The sequence below is a fragment of the Mobula hypostoma genome, chromosome 24, assembly GCF_963921235.1.
Source record: "Mobula hypostoma chromosome 24, sMobHyp1.1, whole genome shotgun sequence".
Taxonomy (NCBI): domain Eukaryota; kingdom Metazoa; phylum Chordata; class Chondrichthyes; order Myliobatiformes; family Myliobatidae; genus Mobula; species Mobula hypostoma.
Window position 1 is genome coordinate 42,975,289 of NC_086120.1, and position 17,902 is coordinate 42,993,190.

Genomic DNA, 17,902 nt, shown 5'->3' on the forward strand with positions numbered 1-17,902 from the left:
GGAGGAACTCAGCAGGCCAGGCAGCATCTATGGAAAAGTGTCAACAGTCAAAGTTTCAGGCCAATATCCTTCATCAGGACTGGAAATGAAGGGGGAAGATGCCAGAATAATTGGGGAGAGGGGGAAAGAGGAGGCTAGCTGGAAGGTGATAGTTGAAGCCAGGAAGCCAAGATAAAAAGGGCTGGATAGAAGAGGGGAGTGGGGAGGGATTTTTTAAACAAAAAACAACTGGAAGGAGAAATCAATATTCACAGAGGCTGCCCAGTTTTTATTTTGGCTTACCAGAATTAAACAGGAAATCAGTGAAGTTTATGGCTCTCCCCAAGTCTCCTGACAAAGTTGTTCACGTGTTCCAAGCTTACCTGGTGGGCTTATCCGGCCACCATTCTGCTGTCTCTGCAGAAATTCTTTGTAGCAAACTGAGCACATTCCATTAGTCCTTGGGTTGCCGTAGAAACCACAGCCTGTGGTACACAGCATGGGGACCTGCGTCTGATTCGTCTCCTGGGCCATCTTGCCTTATGCACACGCGCACACAATGTGCAATCTGAAATGGGAAAGTGCGAGAACAAATTGAGTTACAATTCACATGAGAAACATTACAAACTAATATTGTAAACTGAACACATTTCACCAATACAGAAAAGGGCAATCTAAATCTAAATTTAATTAGGACAAAATTAAGATTACAAGAATAATCCACATAAAATTAAAATGTGTAAAAATGTTATCGGAAAATGCTTTTTGCCCCCTTTGCTTAAATGAGGATATGGTAAAAACCTTGACAGGAACAGGGAAGATTCTTTCCCTCATGCTAACCAAAACATCTTTTAATAACACTTGTTTCAGTCCCACATTTAAAGTTATGACAACTCCCCCAATTTTGTCACTGGCACGATAGTGCAGAAGTTATCACTCAGTATCTAATTAAAACAGTCAATTTCAATGCAGATTTGAGAATAAAAAGGATGGAGGTAAGAGAATTTTCACAGAAATATCACTGCAACAATTGTTACCTTTAAGCAGCATTAAGGGACTCCAAGAGAAATTTTAAAAGGTAGATGTAAGAATTTCCGGTACAGCATTGGTGCTGTGAATTTATTTCCCACTTATAAAAATATTTCTAGTTTTTAAGAATGCCAAAAGAAATGAAATAACACATTGCTTGGGGTGGTGGTAGAGGATGTTTAGATAGGCACATGAATGTGAGGAAAGTGGAAGGATATGGACATTGTGTAGATGGAGGGAATTAGTCAGGCTGGCCATTTTATTACTAAATTGGATTAGCACAAAATTGTGAGCTGAGTAACCTGTCCTATGTTCCATCGTTTCGAGAGGACTAGAATATAAAAGCAAGGATGGAATGCTGAGGTTTTGTAAAGTACTGCAAGGCTTCACTTGGAGTACTGAGAGCAGTTTTGGGTTCCTTATCTTAGAAAACACATTGGATACTGGAGAGGGTTCAAAGGAAGTTCATGAGAATGATGCTGGGATTGAACAGCTTGTCATATGAAGAGCACTTGATGGCTCTGGGCCTCTATTCACTGAAATTCAGAAGAATGAGGGGAGACCTAATTGAAACCTATGGAATGTTGAAAGGCCTTGATAGAGTGGATGTGGAGAGGATGTTTCCCGTGGTGGGACAGCCTAGGGCCCGAGGACACTGCCTCTGAATAGAGAAGCATCCTTTTAGAACAGAGATGAGGAGGAATTTCTTTAGCCAGAGAGTGGTGAATCTGTGGAATTCATTGCCACAGGTGGCCGTGGAGGCCAAGTCATTTGGTATATTTAAGACTGAAGTTGATAAGATTCTTGACTGGCCAAGCTATGAAGGGATACAAGAAGGCAGGAGATTGGGGCTGGGCAGGAAAATGGATCAGCCATATTGAAATAGCAGAGCAGACCTCGATGGGCCAAATGACACAATTCTGCTCCAATACCTAATGATATTATAGCAACATACATCAAAGTTGCTGGTGAACGCAGCAGGCCAAGCAGCATCTATAGGAAGAGGCGCAGTCGACGTTTCAGGCCAAGACCCTTCGTCAGGACTAACTGAAGGAAGAGTGAGTAAGGGATTTGAAAGCTGGAGGGGGAGGGGGAGATGCAAAATGATAGGAGAAGACAGGAGGGGGAGGGATAGAGCCGAGAGCTGGACAGGTGATAGGCAAAAGGGGATACGAGAGGATCATGGGACAGGAGGCCTAGGGAGAAAGCCGGGGGGGGGTGACCCAGAGGATGGGCAAGAGGTATATTCAGAGGGACAGAGGGAGAAAAAGGAGAGTGAGAGAAAGAATGTGTGCATAAAAAGGAGTAACAGCTGGGGTACGAGGGGGAGGTGGGGCCTAGCGGAAGTTAGAGAAGTCAATGTTCATGCCATCAGGTTGGAGGCTACCCAGACGGAATATAAGGTGTTGTTCCTCCAACCTGAGTGTGGCTTCATCTTTACAGTAGAGGAGGCCGTGGATAGACATGTCAGAATGGGAATGGGATGTGGAATTAAAATGTGTGGCCACTGGGAGATCCTGCTTTCTCTGGCGGACAGAGCGTAGATGTTCAGCAAAGCGGTCTCCCAGTCTGCGTCGGGTCTCACCAATATATAAAAGGCCACATCGGGAGCACTGGACGCAGTATATCACCCCAGTCGACTCACAGGTGAAGTGATGCCTCACCTGGAAGGACTGTTTGGGGCCCTGAATGGTGGTAAGGGAGGAAGTGTAAGGGCATGTGTAGCACTTGTTCCGCTTACACGGATAAGTGCCAGGAGGGAGATCAGTGGGGAGGGATGGGGGGGACGAATGGACAAGGGAGTTGTGTAGGGAGCGATCCTCGCCGAATGCAGAGAGGGGGGGGAGGGAAAGATGTGCTTAGTGGTGGGATCCCGTTGGAGGTGGCGGAAGTTACGGAGAATAATATGTTGGACCCGGAGGCTGGTGGGGTGGTAGGTGAGGACCAGGGGAACCCTATTCCTAGTGGGGTGGTGGGAGGATGGAGTGAGAGCAGATGTACGTGAAATGGAGGAGATGCGTTTAAGAGCAGAGTTGATAGTGGAGGAAGGGAAGCCCCTTTCTTTAAAAAATGAAGACATCTCCCTCGTCCTAGAATGAAAAGCCTCATCCTGAGAGCAGATGCGGCGGAGACGGAGGAATTGCGAGAAGGGGATGGCGTTTACCCCTTGTTCAATCCCTTCCGACCTATGTTCGTGACACTTCTCACGCTCTTAAACTTTTCGATGATTTTAAGTTCCCTGGCCCCCACCGCTTTATTTTCACCATGGATGTCCAGTCCTTATATACTTCCATCCCCCATCAGGAAGGTCTCAAAGCTCTACGCTTCTTTTTGGATTCCAGACCTAATCAGTTCCCCTCTACCACCACTCTGCTCCGTCTAGCGGAATTAGTCCTTACTCTTAATGATTTCTCCTTTTGCTCCTCCCATTTCCTCCAAACTAAAGGTGTAGCTATGGGCACCCGTATGGGTCCTAGCTATGCCTGCCTTTTTGTTGGGTTTGTGGAACAATCTATGTTCCGTGCCTATTCTGGTATCTGTCCCCCACTTTTCCTTCGCTATATCGACGACTGCATTGGCGCTGCTTCCTGCACGCATGCAGAACTCGTTGACTTTATTAACTTTGCCTCCAACTTTCACCCTGCCCTCAAGTTTACCTGGTCTATTTCCGACACCTCCCTCCCCTTTCTCGATCTTTCTGTCTCTGTCTCTGGAGACAGCTTATCCACTGATATCTACTATAAGCCTACTGACTCTCACAGCTATCTGGACTATTCCTCTTCTCACCCTGTCTCTTGCAAAAACGCCATCCCCTTCTCGCAATTCCTCCGTCTCCGCCGCATCTGCTCTCAGGATGAGGCTTTTCATTCTAGGACGAGGGAGATGTCTTCATTTTTTAAAGAAAGGGGCTTCCCTTCCTCCACTATCAACTCTGCTCTTAAACGCATCTCCTCCATTTCACGTACATCTGCTCTCACTCCATCCTCCCACCACCCCACTAGGAATAGGGTTCCCCTGGTCCTCACCTACCACCCCACCAGCCTCCGGGTCCAACATATTATTCTCCGTAACTTCCGCCACCTCCAACGGGATCCCACCACTAAGCACATCTTTCCCTCCCCCCCTCTCTCTGCATTCCGCAGGGATCGCTCCCTACACAACTCCCTTGTCCATTCGTCCCCCCCATCCCTCCCCACTGATCTCCCTCCTGGCACTTATCCGTGTAAGCGGAACAAGTGCTACACATGCCCTTACACTTCCTCCCTTACCACCATTCAGGGCCCCAAACAGTCCTTCCAGGTGAGGCATCACTTCACCTGTGAGTCGACTGGGGTGATATACTGCGTCCAGTGCTCCCGATGTGGCCTTTTATATATTGGTGAGACCCAACGCAGACTGGGAGACCGCTTTGCTGAACATCTACGCTCTGTCCGCCAGAGAAAGCAGGATCTCCCAGTGGCCACACATTTTAATTCCACATCCCATTCCCATTCTGACATGTCTATCCATGGCCCCCTCTACTGTAAAGATGAAGCCACACTCAGGTTGGAGGAACAACACCTTATATTCCGTCTGGGTAGCCTCCAACCTGATGGCATGAACATTGACTTCTCTAACTTCCGCTAGGCCCCACCTCCCCCTCGTACCCCAGCTGTTACTCCTTTTTATGCACACATTCTTTCTCTCACTCTCCTTTTTCTCCCTCTGTCCCTCTGAATATACCTCTTGCCCATCCTCTGGGTCACCCCCCCCGCCCCGTCTTTCTTCCCAGACCTCCTGTCCCATGATCCTCTCGTATCCCCTTTTGCCTATCACCTGTCCAGCTCTCGGCTCTATCCCTCCCCCTCCTGTCTTCTCCTATCATTTTGCATCTCCCCCTCCCCCTCCAGCTTTCAAATCCCTTACTCACTCTTCCTTCAGTTAGTCCTGACGAAGGGTCTCGGCCTGAAACGTCGACTGCGCCTCTTCCTATAGATGCTGCTTGGCCTATAGATGCAGCAACTTTGATGTATGTTGCTTGAATTTCCAGCATCTGCAGAATTCCTGTTGTTTACCTAATGATATTATGGTCTTTTTCAAAACAATGGCAATATCGACATATACCAAAGCAACACAGTAATTAGCACGATGTAGAAGATGTGATATTAGACAGTACCAACTGACACTATCCATTCATACTTAGATGCAAGAAATTGTAACAATGAAATATCAGCCATTTAGGTAGAAAGTTGCCAAATACATTCAAAGGCTTTCCCTATACCCAAAGATTCATTCAACCCCATCAAATGTTGGATTTGACATTCTGGCAAAGGGACTTTGATCTGAAACATGAACTGTTCCATTTTCCATAAATGCTTCTTTACATATTGAGCATTTCCAGAACAGTGTTTATTGTTCTGGATTTAGACTGGGCGAAAATATACCGCTGAACATGGGAAAATAGTGATTCCCAAAAAGCACTCCTCTTCTCAAAAGAAGCCACTCATCTCCAATCTCAAGGATACATACTGACATTGACCATGAAGATCAGCCAGTTTATTCACCAGACATATGAAAGGATCTCATCTGTAACCCATCAACATCTAATATTGAAAATTAAAATGCAGAATGGAATCACACGGCAGCTAAATCAGGCAGCGTCTATGGAGAAAGAGAAATAGTTAAAGATTCAGGACAATGACCCTTCATCGGAACTGAGAAAAGTGAGAACAAGTGCAGAAAGCAGATGCTACATTTCCAACAATAGTAGCAGAGATCTGGAGATTCTCTCCGGGAACTGCTAGCTGAATATTTCCCTCACAATGCACAACATGGCAATTTACTCAACCACTCCCATTTGTTAAATTCTACAAGCCCAAACAAGTTGTTTGTTGCATCTGATCCGTTACAAAAGCAATTTCACTTTCAAAGTATGTTCTTATTTGGATATACAGCGGGGAACAGCCCCTTCCAGTCCATTGAGCCACACTGCCCAGCAACCCACCTATTTAACACCAGCCTAATCACAGGACAATTTCCAATGACCAGTTCACCTACTAAAGTTATAAATTAACAGTAGGCCATACTAACAGATGTTGTACATCATTGTTCACTGATGCATTTTAATCAAATTCTAACATCTAAAACAAAGGGAACTCAACAAATATGTTACATTTGAGGGGGGGAATTTGGCAATACATGTAGAGGGCGAGCCGACAGCTCACACTAATTGTAACGTGTGTCGACTGACCAACTTCCCTACCCCCATAACTCCATACCACCTCAGGATTAAACATTATTGGGGCAGCACATAGCAATGTTGTTAGCATGCTATTACAGCACCAGCAACCCGGGTTCAATTCCTGCCACCGTCTGTAAGGAGTTTGTATGTTCTTCTCATGACCGTGTGCGTTTCCTCCAGGTGCTCCAGTTTTATCCCATATTCCAAAGGAATGAGGAGGGGAGGGGGTGGGGAATGAGGACAGGGGAGGGCGGGGGGAGGGGGAGGGGGTAGAAGACTGTTTAGCTGCCTGACCTGCTTAAGTTTCTTCCAGCGTTTTGTAAGTGTTGCTCTGCATATCCAGTATCTGCATAATCTGTACACCGATTTCACTCAGCAGTCTTCCTTGGGTAAAAAAAAGTCTGGCAACTATAGTGAATGGCAGATCTGGTACACATGTAATGCTCAGAAACGATTAAGTTTTAAGAATCAGCCCATCTTAAGCTTGATTGAAATTGGATTTGATGCACTGAAAAGATGTCATTTAACTTTCTGCAAGGACTGTTTTGCCAAAACAAACAAAGCAGCTCCAACTATAAAGATCTCATTGGTCATTCAAAGATTCAGTGTCAAACATACAGACTATGAAAGGCTAAAAAGTAAAACTTTGTAATTTCCTCACATAATTGGCAGCTGTTCATTTGCCTCTCCCACATACAACTTAGTGTAAAGGATTCTTTTCCCTTTCAAGATCAGATTGAGAAAAAAATTGCTTTGAATGATAGAAGAGAAGAAGCATTTGTGTTTAGAAATTTCCAAGTTTGTGCCAATGTTCAATAAAATTTGAGAGCTGGCAAGAGTTGAGATTCAAAATGAAAGGTCTTAAACAGTGCTGATGTCCCCAACAAAAGACCAAGTGAGAAGCCAATGCCCCCATATTCTACTTTCTACTGTTTCACAGGACCTTAATTTTATTTCCTGATTAAAATGCAGAATTCCAGACAATGCAGCATTCTCTCATACACTGCAAATAGATGATGAGCTCAAGTCCCAAATGGGAAATAAAAACAAAGCTCCTTCTCTAGCTACATATAGACCAAACCTCAACCCACAGGCAAAAGTAGTGCTTGCTACTGCCATTTGGTAGAAGGTACAAGAGCCTCAGGACTCACATCTCCAGCTTCAAGAACAGATATTACCCCTCAACCATCAGGCCCTTGAACAAAAAGGGATAACTGCACTCAACTTCACTTGCCCATCATTGAAATGCTCCCACAACCAATGAACTCACTTTCAAGGACTTTTTACCTCATGTTCCTGTTACTTATTGGTATTTATTTATATTTGCATTTTGCATTTGCACAGTTTGCTGTCTTCTGAATTCTGGCTGATCTTTCATTGATCCTGTTATAGTTACTTTTCTATAGATTTATTGAGTATGCTTGCAAGAAAGTGAATCTTAGGGCTGTATATGGTGACATATAAATTTACTTTGAACTTGAACTTTGAAAAGGGCTGCCACCAACACTGAAAACAACGGAGAATGTACAATTTTTCAAATATGGTAGGTAATGGACAATTTCCAGCAGAACTTCAACTTCCTGGGACTGAATTTTTTTTTAAAATAGGGAAGGACGGAATATAGGGTGCAGCAAGTTTATAAGCCAGAATGTTTATTCATGCATAAAGCAATTTATAGAGGGAGAACTACCAGTGCAGTGAAACTGAACTGAAGTTGTTACTCCTACATACCATTCTGTAAACTTATTCAAGTATGGAGATAACTTAAAATTAATCACAGAAACTTTACAATATAAAAACTAAATTGAAGCAGTTTTTTCCTTAATTACAGTATCTCTACTAGAATTGAATTACCTTCTTGGCAATAAACAGATTACCAATCCAATTCAGTCACTGCTTGTCTAAACATACTCCCTTCTTTTTTTTGTTTGGCTAGATGTTGAGAAGAACCAAGCTGTTTGGAACTTCTGAACAGAACCACTGGCATTCATCTGCTCCCAGTAAGCACATCCCAGATTTGCACAGTAAACATTGACAGCAAGTAGAGCCCTAACACAGATTTGCACAGTAAACATTGACAGCAAGTAGAGCCCTAACACGTTGCAATTCAACTGAATTATGCTGAGGAGTCTATTTTACTAACCACTTGCAACCAGACTCTGATGTAGTAGGAATTCCCAACTTTCAAGTTTATTGTCATCTGCCTATACATATATACAACCAAACAAAACATTCCCCCGGACCATGGTGCACCCACAAAGCATACATCACACGCAGCACATATACCAAAATAATACCATAAGTAAATTATAATTCAAAATGCATGTAGTGCACTGCACAGATATACAGTAAACAGCTTACTGTCCTAGTGACAGGACCTCTGTGGTGGCAGGGTAGGAAAAGTTCACTTTTACCAACCTGATCTCAATGTTGATATCTTCTAATTTTTTAAATGGGTTTTTAATCATTGAAAATATGGTAGAAGTTTTACGAGCCTCACATACTTCTGTTAGAGCCAGGGCTCAACCCTTTCAGGTGTGCTATCAGGGTTCCAGTGTCACAGCTGTGCAGCTGTGGCCTGGACAGAAATGATACTTTACAATACCTCCAGGCTCAGCATACAAGCATGCAAGATTAGTTTAGAAGTGTTGCATGACAAATCAGGCACAATTCAGCCCATTGTCTTGAGTTATTAAGAGAGACAACATTACATTCTGCTAGTTTCCAGACAACGGTTTGCACTAAACTGCACATGTCAGAAAGGCTAAAGAGGACAAGCTACAAGTGAGACACAGGAGGCTGCAGCAAAGAACCAAAATGATCAAAGATGAAGGATTAAAATATTAGCTTTGTCATATGTACATTGAAATGCTGGAAGAACTTAGCAGGTCAGACCTTGGCTTGAAACATCAACAGCTAACACTTTTCCATAGATGCTGCCTAACCTGCTGAGTTCCTTCATCATTTTGTGTGAGAAGCTTTGCATTTCCAGCATCTGCAGATTTTCTTCTGCTTATAGGTATACAAATTTAAAACTCCAGAAAGTCACTATTTAAGTATTCAGAAATCTTGCCGGTGTGACATCTAGCGTATTAGGTGATATTACCTATGCTCTCTTAAAACACATGCAAATCCCCTTTCCCAGGCTCTCCTTAAACTCGCAGGCCACAACAAAATTACAATACCGTCTAACACCTAAAAGGTAAATTTATAGGTGTGTTAGCGTATTAACACTCAATAGTCCAGGTAATTTCTCAGTTTACTACCAAAGCTGAATGTGTAGGATTATCAGAGTTTTATTGTAAATAGGCATAGTTTAAATTTGCACAATGCTCTGGAAGATTTTTGGATTTGTAGTAGCATGTGATGTTATTGTTGCTCAGAGGTGTTGCAGCCCTCATATCGAAGGGAACAAGAAGAATGATCAAGGATCATGCCCAATCTAATTCAGCATGACTAAGCATAACATATTCCAAGTGCAAACAACATGCTCATGGGTTCACGCAGAAAATAAACACATCTATTTTAGAGTACACTATCTTTCATTCTAGACCAAGCTGTTCTCAATGGCCAGTCAGCAATGAGGCTGCTGGATTAAAGTAGCATTTACCTGGCAAAGGGAAGCATATTATAAAAGAACTTACTGTTCTTTCCTGTGTGTGTGTGGGAACATTGGCTAGTGGGGGAACAGGACTCAGTGGTTCATGAAATCTAAGGCACTGATAGCTAGAAACCACACAAAAAGTTATCGGTGCATGTAATGAGGCGCTGTTGAATGAAACAAGACTATTTAGGAGAGGTGAGAATTAAGTTTCCACAATATTTGTTCAAAATATGCATTCAGTTGGAAGTCCCTTTGCCAAAATCTTTGATGGGTTTAAATTTTCAGTTAGGAAGGGTGTTTCATTCCACTGAACAACTCTCACATGCCAACATAGAACATGGGAATAAATTTTCATAGGATGCAAATACAAACTACATCAAACCTTTATTAAACACTATGTACTAGATGCCAAGCATTCCTCCAGAACATTAAATAAAAATTATTTATACAGTCTGGTCACTCCACTATAGGAAGGATGTTGAGGCTTTGGAGAGGGTGCAGAAGAGGTTGACCAGAATGCTGCCTGATTTAGAGGGCACGTGGTATCATGAGAGGCTAGACAAACTTGGGTTTTCTTTGGAGTAGCGGAGGTTGAGGGGAGATCTGATCGAGGTTTGTAAGATTAAGAGAGGCACAGATTTTACACCTCATATACCATCTAGGTAGTCTCCAGCCCCTTGGTATGAACATAGAATTCTCCAACTTCCGGTAATTCCCTACCCTTCCCTTCCTCTATCCCTATGTCACTCTGCCCCATCCCCCAGCTGCCTATCACCTCCCTCATGGTTCTGCCTCCTTCTACTACCCATTGTGTTTTCCTCTATTCTTTCTTCACCTTTCCTGCCTATCACCTCCCTGCTTCCCCTCCCCCATCCCTTTATCTTTCCCCTTACTGGTTTTTCACCTGGCACCTACCAGCCTTCTCCTTCCCACCCTCCCCCCACCTTCTTTATAAAGCCTCTGCCCCTTCCCTCTTCAGTCCTGACGAAGGGTTCCAGCCCGAAACGTTGACTGATCATTTCCATGGATGCTGCCCGACCTGCTGAGTTCCTCCAGCGTGTTGTGAGTACCTTTCCCCTGGGTAGAAAAGTCTAATACCAGAGGGCATGCATTGAAACAGAGGGTAGGTTCAAAGGACACGTGGAAGCAAGTTTTTTTTAAACTCAAGAGTCGTGGATACCTGGAATGCATTGCTTGGTATGGTGGTAGAGCCAAATACATTAGAGGCTTTTAAGAGATGTCTAGATAGGCACATGAAGTGTGATGGAGGGATATGGACATTGTGTAGCTCGGAGGGATTAGCTATTTTTTTGGGGGGGGGAAGGGGGTTTGACTTTTTAGCTGACTCAGCACAACATTGTGGGCCGAGGGACCTGATCCTCTTCTATGTTCCACTTCTGTACTATTTTCTTGTACCACCAACAGGGATAAAGCCAGGTTATGAATACCCAATTAACAGACACCTGTTCTTATGAACAAGCTTCCACAATATTACTCAAAAGCCCAACATATGCAAGTACACTCATGCCTTTGAGCAGAACTAGTTTCCTCTCACTTTAGTAAATTTCTTTATCAGTCATGTGCTTTTGATGCCATTCTTCACAATACTCTGGAGGTATGGTTGTAACATTGTGTCATTTTTGTGTATTTTTCCGGAGAAAACAGACATAAGGATGCCTGTAAAACAGAACCCACTTGTTACCAGGCAGGGTGTGTTTAATAAATATATTATTTTTACCAAATATTCTGTTCATTTTAACAAACTAATTGGATGTATACCATCCTTTTCCCCATTGTTGCAATTTCTTTCAAATCACTTAATATACATTTTTGCCAGTTGATGATTATTCTCAGAGAATAGTTTCACTGTGAATTCTATCATCTCATAAAATAAAAGCTGCCCCAAAAGGCTGAAAGAAGCATCTCAATACCTTTTATGCATGCTTTGAAAGGGAGAATGAAACTACATCTGTGCGAATCCCTGCAGCACTTGGTTACCCAGTGATCTGTCTCAGGCTGACGTCAGAACATCTTTCAAGAGGGTAAATCTGGCCCCAATGATGTACCTGGTAGGACACTGAAAATCTGTGCCAATCAACTGGTGGGAGTGTTTGAGATCTGCAGTCAGAGGTTCCCACCTGCTTCATGCCAGAGCCCAAAAAGAAGAGGGTGAGTTGCTTCAATGACTATCGCACTGTTGCACTCACATCTGGTATAATAAACTGGTTTTGAGAAGCTGGTCTTGGCCAGAATTAACTCCTGCCTGAGCAAGGACCTGGACCCACTGCAATATGCCTATCACCTCATTTGAGCCACAGAGGATACAATCTTACTTGGCCTTGAACCATCAGGATAACAGCAGTAACTATATCAAGCTTCTGTTTATTGATTACAGCTCAGCATTTAACAGCATTATATCCTCAATACTAAGCAAAAAGCTCCAAAACCTGGTCTCTGTACCTCCCTCTGCAACTGAATCCTTGACTTCCTCATTGGGAGACCACAGTCAGTCCGTGGATCAGATATAACATCTCCTCCTTGCTGACAATCAACACTGTCACACCTCAAGGATGTGTGCTTAGCACACTACTCTTCTCTCTCTACACCCACTAGGCGCAGCTCAAACACCATCTCACTGATTTCACCACTACTGTTGGCAGAATTTCAGATGGTGACGAGGTGGCGTACAGGAATGAAATATATCAGCTGGTTGAGTGATGTCGCAACAATAACCTTGTATTCAACGTCAGCAAAACCAAGGAACTGATCGGGCATGTCAAGAAAAGGAAGTTGAGGGAACACACACACACACACACAGTCCTCATCAAGAGATCAGCAGTGCTAAAGGCGAGTGGTTTCAAGTTCCTACTGCTTAAAGTTGCAGGCTCAGCTAGCTTCATCATGGGCACTAACCTCCCCAGCATCATGGACATCTTCAAAAAGATGATGCCTCAAAAAGCCTGCATCCATAATTAAGGACCCCCCCCACCACCAAGGACAAGTCCTCTTTTCATTGCTACCATCAAGGTGGAGGTGCAGGAACTTGAAAACACACACATGACGTTCTACAAACAGCTTCTCCCCCGCTGCCAACAGATTTCTGAATTGACAATGAACCCAAGTACACAACCTCAATATTTTCCCCCTCTCTTTTTACACTACTTAATTTTTGTAATACAGTACTGTGCAAAGGTCTTAAGCACCCAATATGTATGCATCTAAGACTTTTGCACAGTACTAAATATTTCCTGTTGTGATTTATAGTGCTTGGTTATGTATTGCAATGTACTGCTGCTGCAAAATAACAAATATCCCGAATTACGTCAGTGATATGAAACCTGATTCTGATTTTGCCTCTTAAATAATTGCTATCAGAAATATCATGCAGGATTTAGAGATAGCTGTATTTGTTGGGTTAGCAATGGAGTTGTGTCATCAGAAGGTTCAATATTATTTACCAGTGTCTCTATTGGCTAGGCACAGCAAAAGCTAAAAATTTATTATTGACCCAATATTCTATACATTTCACAGAATTGTTGAGACCCATGATACAATTGTGAGACTCTGCAATACTGTTACACATGGAAATTAATACAGCAACTGCATGTTTATCTATTTTGTGTTTACCTGCAGAAAGTAGAGATCTCAGTTCACCCATACAGACAATCTCCGTATAATTACTTAAACATTATACTAAGGTAACCCCAATTTGTGATGACTACGCACAGCACTGGATCCAGACTTCTGAGGTAGGCAGAGTGGAACTTCCCCATTGCAACGGTATCTTTGCTTTAAAAACTCACTTGCACAGGCTTCCTGCCATTGTTGGATATGATGGACAACCTACATAACTGTGCTCTAAATGCACTGTTAGTTACTGATGTCAAACTGAAACACAATAATACAGACTGAAACTATAAACTTTTCCATTAGAAAAGTTCTCTGAAACTATGGAGGCGTTTGTGTGCGTATCCACGTGGGTTTACAAAAACTCCAGCCAATTTTCGGCTCAGGGATCCCACTGAGATTTGCTTAGTCAACACAAGCTTCTTTTGGTCAATATAATCCAGCAAGAGCAGTGTGTAATTAATCTGTTACACTTGTCAGGAAACTGAATTGCCAGCAGCATTTCAGTAAAGTACAGAAGGTGGTGAGGCTTATATATCGACAATTCTTGCCAAGTACAAGTAGCATTATACTTTTCAACTTATACACATACACTAGATTCAATTATACTTCCTCCAATTTAATCTAAACCGGAATCTGGTTTATTATCACTAACATGTCATGAAATTTCTTGACTTGCGGCAGCAGTACAATGCAATACATTAAAATTTAATGTCATTTTATATTTCTTATTCTAAGTAGTGCAAAAAGACAGCAAAGTAGTGAGGTAGTGTTTATGGACTCTTCAGAAATCTGACAGCGGAGGAGAAAAGCTGCTCCTAAAACACTGAGTCTGTGCCACCTCCCTGATGGTAGTAATGAGAAGAGGGCATGTCCTGGGTGGTGACAATCCTTAATGATGGATGCTGCCCTTCTGAGACAACTAATTTTGAAGATGTCCTCAATAGTGGGGAGGTTTATCTCCATGATGGAGCTGGCTGAATTTGCAACCCTCTGCTGTTTTTCAGATTCTGTGTAGTGGCCCCTCCATACCAGATGGTTCAAACTTCAAAGTAAATTTATTGGCGAAGTACATATGTCATCATATACAACCCTGAGATTCATTTTCTTGCCAGCATGTTCAATAAATCCATAAAAGAGTAATAACCATAACCAATTCAGCAAGACTGCACCAACTGGCCGTACAACCAGTGTGTAAAAGACAGAATAAGAAATAAAATAATAATAATAAATAAGCAATAAATATTGAGATGAAGAGTCCTTGAAAGTGAGTTCATAGGTTGTGGAAATATTTCAATGATGGGGCAAGTGAAGTTGCAAGAAGTTATCCCTTTTGGTTCAAGAGTCTGACGGCTGAGAGGTAATAATCTTGGTGGTGAGAGTCCTGAGGCTACTGACCACCTTCTTGATGACAGCATTAAGAAAGCATGACCTGGGTGGCGGGGGTCCCTGATGATGAGTGCCACTTTCCTATGACAATGTTTCAAGTAGATGTGCTCAATGGTGGGGAGGGCTTTACGATGATGGATAGGCTGTAACCACTACTTTTTGTAGGATTTTCCATTCAAGGGCATTGGTGTTTCCATACTAGGCTGTGTTGCAGTCAATCATTATACTTTCCACTGCACATCTATAGAAGTTTGTCAAAGTTTTAGATATCATGCTGAATTTTTGCAGACTCCTAAGGAAGCAGAGATGCACTTGCATGCTCGGCCCAGGGCAGGTCTTCCAAAATAACACCTAGGAATTTAAAGCTGCTCACACTCTTATGAGGACTGGCTCACAGACCACTGGTTTGCCTGATAGAGTTCTTTGAGGAGGTGACCAGGCATATAGATGAGGATAATGCAGTGGATGTGATCTATATGGATTTTAGTAAGGCATTTGACAAGGTTCCACACAGTAGACTTATTCAGAAAGTCAGAAGGCATGGGATCCAGGGAAGTTTGGCCAGGTGGATTCAAAATTGGCTTGCCTGCAAAAGGCAGAGGGTGGTGGTGGAAGGAGTACATTCAGATTGGAGGGTTGTGACTAGTGGTGTCCCACAAGGATCGGTTCTGGGACCTCTACTTTTCGTGATTTTTATTAACAACCTGGATGGGGGGGGGGGTAGAAGGGTGGGTTGGCAAGTTTGCAGACGACACAAAGGTTGGTGGTATTGTAGATAGTGTAGAGGATTGTCGAAGATTGCAGAGAGACATTGATAGGTTGCAGAAGTGGGCTGAAAAGTGGCAGATGGAGTTCAACCCGGAGAAGTGTGAGGTGGTATACTTTGGAAGGACAAACTCCAAGGCAGAGTACAAAGTAAATGGCAGAATACTTGGTAGTGTGGAGGAGCAGAGGGATCTGGGGGTACAAGTCCACAGATCCCTGAAAGTTGCCTCACAGGTAGATAGGGTAGTTAAGAAAGCTTATGAGGTGTTAGCTTTCATAAGTTGAAGAATAGAGTTTAAGAGTCGCCAGGTAATGATGCAGCTCTATAAAACTCTGGTTAGGCCACACTTGGAGTACTGTGTCCAGTTCTGGTCGCCTCACTATAGGAAGAATGTGGAAGCATTGGAAAGGGTACAGAGATTTACCAGGATGCTGCCTGGTTTAGAGAGTATGCATTATGATCAGAGATCAAGGGAGTTAGGGCTTTACTCTTTAGAGAGAAGGAGGATGAGAGGAGACATGGTAGAGGTATACAAGATATTAAGAGGAATAGGTAGAGTGGGTAGCCAGCGCCTCTTCCCCAGGGCACCACTGCTCAATACAATGGGACATGGCTTTAAGGTAAGGGGTGGGAAGTTCAAGGAGGATATTAGAGGAAGGTTTTTTTACTCAGAGAGTGGTTGGTGCGTGGAATACCCTGCCTGAGTCAGTGGTGGAGGCAGATACACTAGTGAAATTTAAGAGACTAATAGACAGGTATATGGAGGAATTTAAGGTGGGGGGGGGGTTATATGGGAGGCAGGGTTTGAGGGTTGGCACAACAATGTGGGCTGAAGGGCCTGTACTGTGCTGTACTATTCTATGTTCTCTTGAAGTCAATAATCAGTTCCTTGGTCTTGCTGCCATTGAATAAGAGGTTGTGGTTATGGAACTATTCATATATAATTTCAATCTCCCTTTCTCTCTCCTTTGGACTTAACCACAGTTACAAGGGTAAAGCGAGTAGAGCAGGGGGCTAAGCATACAAACTTGTGGTGCACCTGTGCTGATGGAGATTGTGGAGGAGATATTGTTGTCAGTCTGAACTGACTGGGCTCCGCAAGTGAGGAAATCCAGGATCCAATTGCTCAATAAGGTATAGAGGTCAAGGTCTTGAAGTTTTTGGTTAGTTTTGAGGGGATAATGCAGTCAAAAATATGCATTTTTCTGTCTAGAAGTTTCAGGGTTGAGTGAAGAGCCAATGAGATGGCAGCTGCTGTGGAGCTGTTGCTCCAGTCGGAAAACAGGAGCCGATCCTAGTTGCTTCTCAATCAGGAGTTGACATGTTTCATCACCAACATCTCACATCTCAAACACTTCATCACATTGGATGCAAGTGCTACTGGATGACGGTCAGTGAGGCAGATTACCACGATCTTTTGGGGCACTGGTATAACTGAAGCCTGCTTGAAGCAGGTTGGTACCTCAGAATGCCAAAGTGAGAGGATAAAGATCTCAGTGAACACTCCAGCCAGTTGATCAGCACAGGATTTTAAACACTTTGTCAGGTACCCCACCTGGGCCAGATGTAGTTTGCGGATATACTCTCCTGAAGGCTGCCTGCACTATGGCCTCAGAGACTAAGATCACAGGATCATCCGGGGCTGTGGGAGTTTGTGATTGTTCCTCCATGTTTTGACAGTTTGAGCAAGCATAGAAGGCATTGAGCTCATCCAGAAGGGAAGCCCTGTTGTCCCTGAAGCCCTGATTTAACAAGAGGTGGTAGTATTCAAGTCCTGCCACAACTGTAGAGCATCCTTCACTGATTCAAGTTTAGTCCAGAGTCATACCAGGATCTCTTGTAGCTTCCATGGTCACTAGACTTGAATGCCTCTGATCTGGTCCTCAGCAGATTGCAGATCCACAGATGAGTCCTTGAACACAGCCCAGTCCATTGACTTGAAGCAATCCTGTAGCTGCTCCTGCCTCCTACAACCACCTCTTTGTTGTCCTAATCTCTGGAGCTTTGATCTTTAGCCTTTGCCTGTATGCAGGTAGAAGGACAGCAAAGGGATCTGATGTACAGAACTGTGGTCTGGTCATGTAACTGTAAGCATTCCTTACTTTAGTATAACAGTGGTCTAGTGTGTTGTAACCTCTGGTGTTATGGCTTACAATGCTGATGGTAATTGAGTAGGCCTTTCCCCGCCCCCCCCCCGCCACCAAAACAAGCTGGTTGAAGTCCCTAACTATGATTTAAAATACATCAGCGATGGACTGTTGTGAAGATGGCATCATGCAGTATCTCA

General features: G+C 43.4%; 1 protein-coding gene across 4 annotated transcripts in view; it reads right to left on the reverse strand.

Annotated features, from left to right (window-relative positions):
* Positions 1-17,902, reverse strand: part of LOC134337527 (AN1-type zinc finger protein 5-like) — a 42,418-nt gene that overhangs the window by 16,712 nt on the left and 7,804 nt on the right. For all 4 annotated transcript variants that reach the window (XR_010016018.1, XR_010016017.1, XM_063032615.1 and 1 more), the window contains exon 2: positions 363-547. Coding sequence is in view for 2 of the 4 variants with exons in the window: in XM_063032615.1 (XP_062888685.1) it covers positions 363-513 (151 nt within the window). In the remaining 2 variants the exon portion in view is untranslated. The remainder of the gene's footprint in view (positions 1-362; positions 548-17,902) is intronic.